Source organism: Anarhichas minor, unplaced genomic scaffold (assembly GCF_050575085.1).
Source record: "Anarhichas minor isolate MPS153535 unplaced genomic scaffold, ASM5057508v1 ptg000071l, whole genome shotgun sequence".
NCBI lineage: Eukaryota > Metazoa > Chordata > Actinopteri > Perciformes > Anarhichadidae > Anarhichas > Anarhichas minor.
The window spans coordinates 7,108,211-7,120,105 of NW_027466517.1; the positions used below are offsets into that span (position 1 = coordinate 7,108,211).

At 39.9% G+C, this 11,895-nt stretch overlaps 1 protein-coding gene across 3 annotated transcripts in view; it reads left to right on the forward strand.

Annotated features, from left to right (window-relative positions):
- ptprfa (protein tyrosine phosphatase receptor type Fa) overlaps positions 1–7,608 on the forward strand; it is a 227,574-nt gene extending 219,966 nt beyond the window's left edge. For all 3 annotated transcript variants that reach the window (XM_076079290.1, XM_076079291.1, XM_076079293.1), the window contains 5 exons: positions 1,876–2,002; positions 2,836–2,961; positions 4,285–4,439; positions 6,829–6,964; positions 7,540–7,608. In XM_076079290.1, the coding sequence (XP_075935405.1) occupies positions 1,876–2,002; positions 2,836–2,961; positions 4,285–4,439; positions 6,829–6,964; positions 7,540–7,608 (613 nt within the window). The remainder of the gene's footprint in view (positions 1–1,875; positions 2,003–2,835; positions 2,962–4,284; positions 4,440–6,828; positions 6,965–7,539) is intronic.
- The last annotated feature ends 4,287 nt before the right edge of the window (positions 7,609–11,895 follow it).

An 11,895-nucleotide genomic window follows, 5' to 3' on the forward strand; every position in this document is an offset into this window, starting at 1 on the left:
ACTGAAACTGATACTGCTACTGGTCAAAGTACCACGAATCATTCAGCAGTGGTGAGCCAGAACGACAGCAGGTATAGTGGCAGCATAGCCAGAATCCCAGCAACATGCAGAAGCTGTGGCTCCTAAGTTTATATTTGTTTGCTGTATTATGAAGTACTCAAATAATAGTTCCAGTGGTTGTTGCACAGAGCTGAGAGCAGGACAGGGGCGGACTCGCTACCAAAAACAACAGTGCCTCAAGCCATCACTGGCACACACACACGAATGAAAGAGCACTGATGTATACAGAATTACTCAGTATGTGTGCTGCACCAACATGCTTGAGAGAGTTACCCAAGCTCCTCTGCTGCGCGCTTCAACGCTGCCCCCTAGTGGTCAGGTCCCGTAACTACTGCACAGCCCAGAGCCTTGGTTGAGCAGCTGGGATGGCGTCTGTCATTTTAACAGTGCTGTTAAAAAGGGTCTGTGTTCAAGCGAAACCATTTAGATATCAGTGCATACATTAGCAACAGCTGACTCATCAAATCCACTTCAAGGGCTGTGTGTAAAATGAAATATTTAACGCTTGAGAGGTTCATTCAACAGTTATTAGGTGAAGGGTGAGTCCGAAAGAACTCAGTTTTAGTTTCGCAGACTCACATACCGTAAATATGTATGAATGTACATTCTAAATGTACATTTGAGGTGAATGTACAAGCAGGTGATCCTATGCACAGCCCTGCCAACACTATTCTACCGATCAATAGGTGGTGGTAATACGCATTCACAAGCAACAGTGTGCCAGCAGAGGCAGAGAAGAAGAAGACTGCTGGTAAGAAAAACAATGCTGCATTATTTATAGCTTTATTAGCTTTGCTAATGTTTTGAGGAGAGAAATGCATGAGACACTTTTGTTAGGGCTCAAAGATTCAAACAGTGCATTCAGTGAGTGACACTGAATGTGAAAATAACTTGTGAATGGACTGTATTTGTAAAGCGCTCTTATTCGAATCGTTTACAATTTGCGTCCATGGCCAACAGAAAGGTTTTATGCATTGATTAAGAAAGCAAGTTGTGTACAACTCTATAAAGTCTACAAATCCTTTATTATTTAGGTTCATATTGTGGTTAAATAGTGCGTATGACTCATTTTGCATTTAATCTAATTATCAATAACTGATTACAAAAGCAAATGTGCCAGGTAGTATTTTAGAGTAGAACATTAAGATGTATTCTACTGCATTCATTGTATTGATGGGTACTTGTGTGCACTATAGTAGTGCACAGCAAGACTCTCTCATCCCACATACTGACGCTTGGTCAGGACCCTGAGCGCCACACAGGATAGTCGAGCGTGTCAAACTATGACTCTCCACTACGACCGCAGTGAACATCTAGTTAGGTTGTGAATTCAAGCAAAGGCAGTTGCAACAATGGCGTGGATGTGTTTACATTGCAGCCACTTGAAAGCCAGGTGTGTCTCACAGGAACGCTAAAGGTGCCTTGTGGTCAGGTATCAGACGCACACGGGAGTGACCAAGCATCGGTTTTTGATGCCCTAGCAAAGAGAACGGTTTGTGTTGTAAGATCAGGTGGTGTTCCACACACTTAGGCTACTTAGTATTTGATCAGTTATCTTGCCTACTCTGCACTATTTGGGCAGTTTCCCCCCATTGAAAAGCTACAGGCTCCCCTTAACCTTGGTACTGTATGTGTTGGATGGACAAAAAAGCCTGGTTAAAACAGGCTGTTATAAGATGAGAATAATATGACGTCACGACTAAACACAGCGTCATTACTTCTCTGCACCAGGACCAGAGCTGTGGCTGAAGAGGAGGACGGTTGAAATGGAACCCTGAGCAGTAAACTCAGACGTGTCTCTGTTCCTCTTTGCAGGCAGCAGAAAGCCTACATGGCCACCCAGGGCCCATTGGCGGAGACCACAGAGGACTTCTGGAGAATGTTGTGGGAACACAACTCCACCATTGTAGTCATGCTCACCAAACTCCGCGAGATGGGACGGGTAATGATCACACTTTGTGTCATGTCATGTCATTAAGTGTGGAACAGTATCACATCAAATAGATACAATTCTGGTTTGAGATATACTTTACTTTTGACAAAATGTTATTGGTTCCAGGGGAAAAACAGGCTCAAAATATGCAGAAATGGAATCCATTGTTATTATTATAACAGCAACAATAAAATATAGATACATATTCATTATTGTTGTTTTATTGTTCTGAATAATAATAATAAACTTTATTATTAATATCTCTATATATCTATATATATATCTATATATATATATATATATATATATATATATATATATATATATATATATATATATATATATATATATATATATATCTATATATATATATATATATATATATATATATATATATATATATATATAGATACAGTATATATATATATATATATTAGTTTATTGGTATTACTTAACATAACTCTCCATACAATTTCAGAGGGTCCTACCTAGAACCCAACATAAAGGGTTGTACCTTGAACTGTCTGTGAAAGAACCCACAGAGAACCCTTAAAAACCTCGTCTTCAAAAAACGGATCTTCAGACTCAAACGGCTCTGGGTGGAACCTCCGCCTCTCAGGAAGAACCCCGTATTTCTGGGAGTGTATGATGCACAGATGGAGAGAGACAGGGTGGTCAATGAAGGCCCAGCAGCATATTGGATCTCACCGTGCCTTCACTAAACCACATGTTCCCGAACAGTGACCGCCTGTTCTGACCTACTAATGATACATTGGTTTCCTGATCACAGCCCCAGAAGTTGTGAAACACGTTGTGACGCTTCTCCATTCTCCATTCTCCAGGAAAAGTGCCACCAGTACTGGCCTGCCGAGCGCTCCGCACGCTACCAGTACTTTGTTGTGGACCCCATGGCTGAGTACAACATGCCCCAGTACATCCTGAGAGAGTTCAAAGTCACAGACGCCAGGGTAGGTTCTCGCAGAGTAGTGGCAGGAAGACAGCTTTGGCTCGGCTCCTTTTAATTGGAAAGGACATCAATGCCATTTCTGTGACAGAATATGTTTGTGCTGGCAGAGTGGCATTCACATTGCATGCAGAGGTTTCTTTTTCCATCTGTTTAGCATTTTGTGAATTTTCACTGCACCCTGATTGGGACTTTTCACTCGCCACACACACAGAGTTTAGGATGACAATAGTTTGACCTGTGCACCTGTGATGTCCTTTGGGGCTCCGCTTTGCAACATGAGCCATTGATGAACACAAATATAAGCTTTCGTCTCTTTTATTCAACTAAAGCTGAAGAATGGATCTGAAGTATGTGCTCCAAGCAACACATAGGCTGCATTTTTACAAAACTTGTGTCCTAAGAATGAATTAAGTAAATAAAATGATTGGATTTCGATGTCAACCTGCGACCCCAAAGTCAAAGCTGAAGTCTTGAAGGTAGATAAGCAACATATGATATATTGAAGGTCTGTAGACTTGCTGATAGGTCAGATCAGATCCCAGTTACACAAATATCTTCAAGCTGCACGGATTCAGACGTGTTTTCAGATGGAGAAATAAAACGACTTTGGACAATTGCAAAAGCAGAGAATGACTACAGTTGAGATCATTTCACAGTTTAACACAGACGCATAATGTGACTGGGCACATACCTGTTCTCCTCAATTATCTTCTGCCAACTAAGAGTAGATGATAACAACAGTACTTGGCAAACAGCCAATCACATTGCAGCAGGGCAACGGTCAGTCAGCCCCGCCTGGCAACCAATTAGTGCCATCTGCTTTTATTAGGAAAGGCTTCAGGCGTGCTTATTGTTTTACCAAACTTAGAGCACTTTACACTGTGTGTGTGTGGGGGGGGGGGCAATTAAAAACATAAAACCAATATTTTGACTTTAAATTGTAGAATAATGATAAATAACAGCAAAAATCTAAATAGAGGTACCTTAGATGCATCCATTGGTTATTCCAGGTATAATTTAAAGGTAGTAATTGCAACATTGGATTAGTTATTATTAAAACACACATGCAGCATTTCTTTTGTTCCCTTCTGTGTGTGAGTATTTCTGTTTCTTTTTCTTTGTTGCTTTTCATTCAACTTTGAAAAGACAGAAAATGATGGAAAGTTATACCTGCTTTGTGACTATTTTCCTAATAAAAAGGAAAATTTTAAACAAAATAGGCATCGTAAACCTAGATTTACTGGAAAAAGTGGTGGGGGGGGGGGCTGTAGATTGTGTGAGTGAGTTACTCACAGTATCTTCTCTCCGTTTGCCTGTGTGTCAGGATGGTCAGTCGAGGACCATCAGGCAGTTTCAGTTCACTGACTGGCCGGAGCAAGGAGTGCCAAAAACCGGGGAGGGATTCATCGATTTCATCGGCCAGGTCCATAAAACTAAAGAGCAATTTGGACAAGATGGACCAATTTCTGTGCACTGCAGGTAACTACATGTGTGTGTGTGTGTGTGTGTGTGTGTGTGTGTGTGTGTGTGTGTGTGTGTGTGTGTGTGTGTGTGTGTGTGTGTGTGTCAGAGAGAGAGATTCAACATCATAGCTTTGTTTTTTTCCTAATGTAAACACTGACTTTGTTGCATTGATTTAAAAGGCACTTGAGGCGACAAATAGCTTGTTTATTGGTCAAAGATTTAAGAACCCTTCAGTTTGTCAGATTAGAGATTTTGATGAAAAGACGTGTCACAGTTAAACATCTCATAATTCCTTTGAACACATGAAGAAATGCCCGGACAGACTGAGTGACCAGAAGCTACCCGTGCAGTACGGTGTAGTCCAATGAAAGAATCCTAAAGTGTCACATTGAAGGGTGTTACTAACATTGTGTGAAATGTAAGAAACACTTTCCAAATCAATTATGTAAATTACATAGATACTGTCGGACTTTAAGAAGAATAGCTCTGCTGAAGCTAAGAGATAATACTGTATATGTTGGTGCTGTATAAAGAGAGTAGCTCATTGTTTGCTGACCATATGCAGACTTTGTGTATGTGAGGCCTCTTTTCCACCGAAGGAACATCCCCCAGGGACTATGAACCTTTTGAGGAATTTCGACCACAGGGGCCGGGGTCTACATTAAGTTCCGGTGAGATTTGACCTCCCAAAAAAGGCTCTGGTCAGAGGTGGTACTGTCTGAAAGTACAGGAACTTTCGGGATGGGGTTTGCAGGGAAGCCCGTCGCTGATTGGTCAAACACAAGTAGTACTCCAGTATCGATTGAGGACGAGAGGAGAGCATTCCTCTTTGCTTGATAACACTGAAAGTCGCTTTCTGACTCGTTTTAACCAGAGAAGAGAGAAAAAGAGAGTGAGAGCACAGCGGTCCTGTGAATGAGAGAACAAAAGTTATTTTTATAAAACAAAGATTGATATTTTTCCATCATGCTTTTTAGATGAAACGGGCGGACACACTAAACTTCAGGCTGCAGAGTGAGTTTACATGGCAGCCAGCAGCAGCCACTCGTCCGCCATGTTGCTTTCTCATACGTCAGCGGACTAATTAGCCCAATCTTCACAGGTCATTAGATCGCTATGGAAACAATGGGCTTTTATTTCCTTGAAAAGTAGTCTGATGACTAAAAACCACCAGGACCTTCTTTAGATGTATTATGACACAGCAGGAATCAGTCACACCTTTATCATTTATTTGTTATATCTTAAGATGTTTTTTTGTCTTTGATCACGTCACATTTTTTCACCACCACGGCTAGAAGTAGAGAGAACTCAGTTACACAGTTATAAAGCCATAAATCATGAAAAAGAAAAAAAACGGTAGTTGAATTTCTTTTGATCATTTATTTTACAAAATATTCAGAAAACACAAAAATCTATATGTCCAATATGTTTCCAAGTGTTACCAAGTTTATAAATGAATGTATCTATGTGCTGTATACTGTATATAGAAGTGTTTACATATGAACAGCCTCTCCTGTCCTCTCCTCTCTGCTCTGTGTTCAGCAGCAGTTCAGTCACGTGACTGTTGGTCTCAGGCAAATCAATCATGGCTTCCTGGTTGTGCTGAAGAGCTCAGAATTTAATGTTTTTTACAGGATCTGGTTAAAACAAACGCTTTATTTTGGGTGAGATTTTAAACGAGACATGTAGAATCAAATTTTAAACTTTGTTTTGGTGGCTTCTTCTGACTGAAGCATTTGTCGCACATGATGTGTTCAAGGACCTGAAAGATGAAAATCTAAGAATTATGACGCTGTAATTTTGGCGATTTGTTTCAAGAAAACATGCACATATTTATTCACTGCAGTTGATGCAGATTAATTGTTACGGTATTTTCTACTTTGATTAATTGACCGATTCATCTCCATCTTCATGTTATTGTTTTAGTTGTACATGAGATGTGTTCAAAAGAGGACATTTAAAGAAATGTTCATGTCTGTTGTTTTTGAGTTTTTCATATAAATACATTTAAAAGAAAAAGAAACACCTTATTATAAAATGCTATCCAATATAATCCAACATAACACCAGCACAAAAATGACCAGAGAGTTGAATCAGGTAGGATATTGGATGGTATTACCATCCACAGTACAGGCTCACCGGGCACTGCTGGCAAATAAGTTTCATCATCCATCTCATAATTCCCATATTTTCAACTAGAATAGATAGAAGAGCGTTTGACAGAATGGACAGATACACTCACAACCAGTTGAATCTGTTTGTCAAAGATCCTTTGGAGATTTTCTGAGGTTCCCACCACAGAGCGTGAGCTGCCAGGTTCCCATTTTGATTGGTCCTGCCGACGTGTATGTGTGTGTGAGACGCTGATTTGTAATGAGAGTCTAATAACATGTGCGTCCATCAGTGCTGGCGTCGGGCGGACCGGTGTGTTCGTCACCCTGAGCATCGTCCTGGAGAGGATGAGGTACGAGGGAGTGGTCGACCTCTTCCAGACCGTCAAGACACTCCGAACCCAGAGGCCAGCCATGGTGCAGACAGAGGTATGGTTGATGACCAGGACATGAGAGGAGACGGGAGGAAATGTCATGTTGATGAGAGTAGAGCATAGCGGGGCAATCATTCCACAAATGAAAAAACATCTAAGCATGTGAAGCTGAATGTGTGATTAAAGATATAACTAAATCCAGATCAGCAAACTTCAGGAGACACAGCAGCAGAGAATGGGCTTGTGTTGTTGAAAGTGTTCGTGATCTGGAAGCAGTTTAGAATTAGAATTAGAATTAGAAAGCTTTATTAATCCCCAGTGGATTTAGGAGCTAAAGACACAGATATTTATTTTCCTGGAGGCGATACAAGATTTAACATTGGAATTACATTCATCAAGGGGACAATAGCGGAGTTGCTCTGTGTCTGCTGGATGTGCAAGTAGGCAACTTAAAAGGTGATATAATATGTCAGTGTTGTGTTCACAGATCTGTTTCCGCTGCACCCAAATCAGTTTCAAGTAAATATTCTGAAGGTCCATTCCACGACTGCATTCTGAGGATGTATCGGTGTGCAGGCCTGCAAATGAACAAACAATATGACCAAAACCTTGTTGTTTTTTTGTCACTAGGACCAGTACCAACTGTGCTACCGGGCTGCTCTGGAGTACCTGGGAAGCTTCGATCACTATGCAACATAACCCTGCCCAGAAAGACACCCTCAGACGAGTCCTGTGTCTCCTCTGAGCCACATCTACTCTGCTCCGTCAGCCCCCCGAGGCCTGATGAGGAGGCTACAGTACTAAGAGGTGACCACAGCAGCAAACGGGGAGGTAAGAGGAAAGAGCAGAGCAGACGACGTCCTCCTGCACCAGTGCCATGATTCTGCCACAGACCCGACACCAAAACCCCCGAAAGACTTGTAGTCAGGCCTCATTCCGATTCCTGACTGAATACTCCCGTCACTCCCCAGTGTCTGCCTCCTCCTTATAGCAAAAACAAATGCTCTGCTACTTTCATTTGTCTTCATCAATACTATGTTGTTATAAATATTTACAATTTATTTTGTAATGACTTACACTGGTTATTATATGTCTTAATGGGTCTTTTTTAAATTTTCTTATATTTGTATTATTTTCATTAGCACAGAGGACATGTATCATTAATACTGGAGAGCGTATATTCACAGCTGCTAATCGTTTTATTTTGTACCATATATATGATATTCTCATGTTCTCATTGATCTTATTTAGGGGTAAAAGTGGGTTATCTTGATATCCAACAGAATGACGGTGAAGATGTCTCACAAACAGATCAAGTAAACATCGTTTTTTAACTACAGTATGAAATATACATATGGCTATAAACATGCAAAGATTATTCACATCTGAACAACTGCAATCATCTTTCAAGTCAATAACTGTTGACTCATTTTCTCAAAGCCGTCTAAAGGAATCTAAAGGTTGTGTCCACCCCCAGCAGAGACTCAGGTACACTGAGCACAGTCTGTCAACGATGTCGCAGTTGGTTTAGTTGCCCAACTCCTTATTGTCAACAAATCCCACGAAAATGCTAAAACCAACAATGAGTTAGTCTCCCAAGTCTGTCTCTCTCAGCTCCAAGCCCATTGGTTATTTCTGAAAATATACTTTAAAAAAAACAAATGGCTCACAAATATATCAATTTAGAAAAATAAATAAATAAAAGAAGTCATTAATTAGTTAACGGTAGTTTTTAGCAAGCAAACAGGAGAAAATAGTGCATTAGTTGGGGACTATTTGCAGCAGGTGGATTAATACATTAAATGCTCTAAAGTAGTGTTTCCCAAATTTTTTTCAGGGGACCCACTCTTTCAAAATGACAAACATCGTGACCATTTTTACCGCCATTTCCACATCACCTTATATTACCTTGAATCGGTAAACCAGCCATTTATGAGAGATATACATCTGATAGATCACAACTTTGTTTTCTACGTACGTGTTGTGACATACTTTATAAATGCATATAGGCAAGGTTAACAGGCTGTCTCCTTCTCTTAATTTCCTACCTCGGGTTAAACAAACAGAATATCCTCGAGACTTTTATATTAGAGTCAGTGTAGCTTATAAATAGGCTACAGTTATCAGAACAAGACAAACCTCCAGGTTCCCTCACATGGCTCAGAGGTGAACTGCAGATATATAATTCAATGGAAGAAATTCTGCTCGTATATTTAGCCACCTTAACATCTTGTGCGACGCATCCGTTGGTTCCGACCCAGTCTTTGGGAAGGACTGGTCTCGTGAGTCAGTGTGGCAGCAGGATGGTGTATCTGGGATTGAGTGAAAATCAGCTAGAGTGTGTGTGTGTTCATGGTAATGAAGGAACACGTCACCCAGTGTAACAGTGTGGCTCACTGACGAAGATCTGGGAGGCTTTACTTGTTGGTAAGATCTATTCATTGTCGGCTTGGCTCTGCACATGGGATTTGTTGACAAGGAAAAACAGATGCTGTAGAATATCACCAGACTTATTCATATCTGAATTTTCTCTTAAACTTCAAAAACACTCTGAATCCCATAATGTCCGACCTGTTGATGTTTTGAAGCCTAGCAGAGGTGAATCTGAAAGTATTGACAGTGGGCTTGGTGGAACTTTAAGAATGTGGGGGCACTATTAGATAATATAAAAATCTGAACATTTTACTTACCTTTTTGGTTGATATCAGCCAACCAGATTTTTTTTCAATGTGGTTTGCGTGTGGTCAAATCTGATCAAATGTTCCGGACATGTTGATCCACAAACGGCTCACATGGACCACAAACACCTGTCACACCTGTCATGTCGCTGACGTCATACGGGGAAGTGATTTGGTGATCGCCACGTGTTTCAGACTTCCACACTCATCTTATAAGCTGCACCTTTGTGTTTGCTTCGCAAAGACGGCTCACGTACGCAGGTACACTGGATCCCCCTTCATGATATATCAGAGCGCAACTGTTTTTAATCACTGTGTTGTAGACGGACAGACTTGTAACCGAGAGCGTCGTTGATGTTCAGTGGTGGATCTCTGTGGCTTTCACTGGATGGGATGACAAAGTGGGGGGGTTTGGATGAAGTGGACCATATAACAGAGTCATTTCACACAGGGGTCCTATCTGTTGTATACATGATCTGTTTTCTATTTGTGAATAAAAAGCAGATAAAACTGTCTTGAAAACCTTGATGTTAATAAAGTTGAATAACTGGGTTTTTAATAATATGAATGTGATGGACTTCTTTCCTCTCTTAGCTCTGTTATAACTCTGTGAGCACTAAAGGAGCCGTATCATGCTCATTCTTTGGGTTTCTACTAGAACACGTTCACATGCTTTAGTGTTCAAAATAACTCTTCATTTTTGACTTACTGTCAGTCTGAATAGAACTGTACTCACCCTCTGTCTGAAAAGCTCAGTTTGAGCAAATTTGGCATCGCTGTAGACAATCGCTTAAGTTAACCACCTGTCAGCTGATGTCAATCACACACACTGCAGCCGGGAAATAACCTGGAACCCATTTAGAATGTTGACATATATGAAATGATTTATATATTGTGTAGTTGTGAATCACTGTCCGGTAATCCTGACGGCTTGTTTTAAGAAACAGTTGCTGAATACGGGCTGTGCGTATTTCTCCATGACTCAAGATGTTTGATTGCCACTCCGGTTATACAAGCACAACTGTGTGAAATGCTCCATAAATAGTAAACACAAAGAGACAGATCAAATATAATACAACGAAATATAATAACAAAACGTAAAAAGCAATGAAAATATCCATTTGGAAAAACAATAAAAACGTTGCATTCAAGGTGAAAATATCAATCTTAACATAAATACTATACTTGCAGTGTGGAGGCGGCATTGGAAATGCATAATATGACGTCTTTTAGGTTGTGTGAGTTTTTAGGGGCTATATATAAACTTTACATTTAGATCACTACGTATACATCGTACAGAAGGTCATTGTATACATATGTATTACAGTGAGCCCTCCTTACCTGTATGGACATTTATTAGGTTTTACCTCTAATTTGTGACATGTCAGTGTGTATATTACAGCAGGCAGATATCATGTTGTAATCTGTGTTTTCAAAGGATGGCATTTTCTCATTTTCACAGAACATGTGGCTGTTGGTAGGAGATACAATTCATTATATCTCTTAAAGCGGATTTAAGACAGACCTGGATAGTCATTCTCTAGGTCTCACAAAAGGATGACTATTCAAAGTAGGTTCATCTGTTTCTCGTAGTCCGTTCTTGAAAAAGAGTTTTGATTGTAAGAATCAGATTTAAAAGTTTGATGTTGATATTATATAGCTTCATCGGTACATCATTTGAATAAGGACATTTTGATACAGTTAAATAAATGTCAGATTTGGTGAGTGTTGATCTGTCCTGAGCTCAATCGTTTTCAGATAGCAGCTAACAACAACAATAACAACAACTCTCGATCAATCAATGAAGACATTGACTGATGGATTTATTGGTTTTATAAACTCATAAGAAAACACTGCTGATCAATGCTGGATAACAAAGCTTCTAAAAGGGACATGTGCCGGAGTCCTCAATGGAAAGAGCTGCAATGGTGAAGGAGCCGAGGCTTTTTATTTGAGACCACAGTGTTCCAGAGACATTCTAAAAGAAGTAATTAGACTACTTAACAACTGAACGCAGCAGTTTCAAGTGAAATTATAAAGAAAAAATAAAGAGGAATGTAAAATGTAAAAGAATGTGAAATGAATCAAAAACAGCTGATAAATGCATTTTACAGGACAATATAATTATATAATAATGATAATTTATACACATCCTTATTGTCAATCAACTGCATGTAAGTTGTGAAGACTACATAACCTCACTGATTATTCTATCATTGGCTATAATAACTGAGGTTGTAGAGTAAAGGCCATGTTGTGTGATAGCATCAAGCATTCAGTCAAACCAATCGAAGTAGGCATATTACAT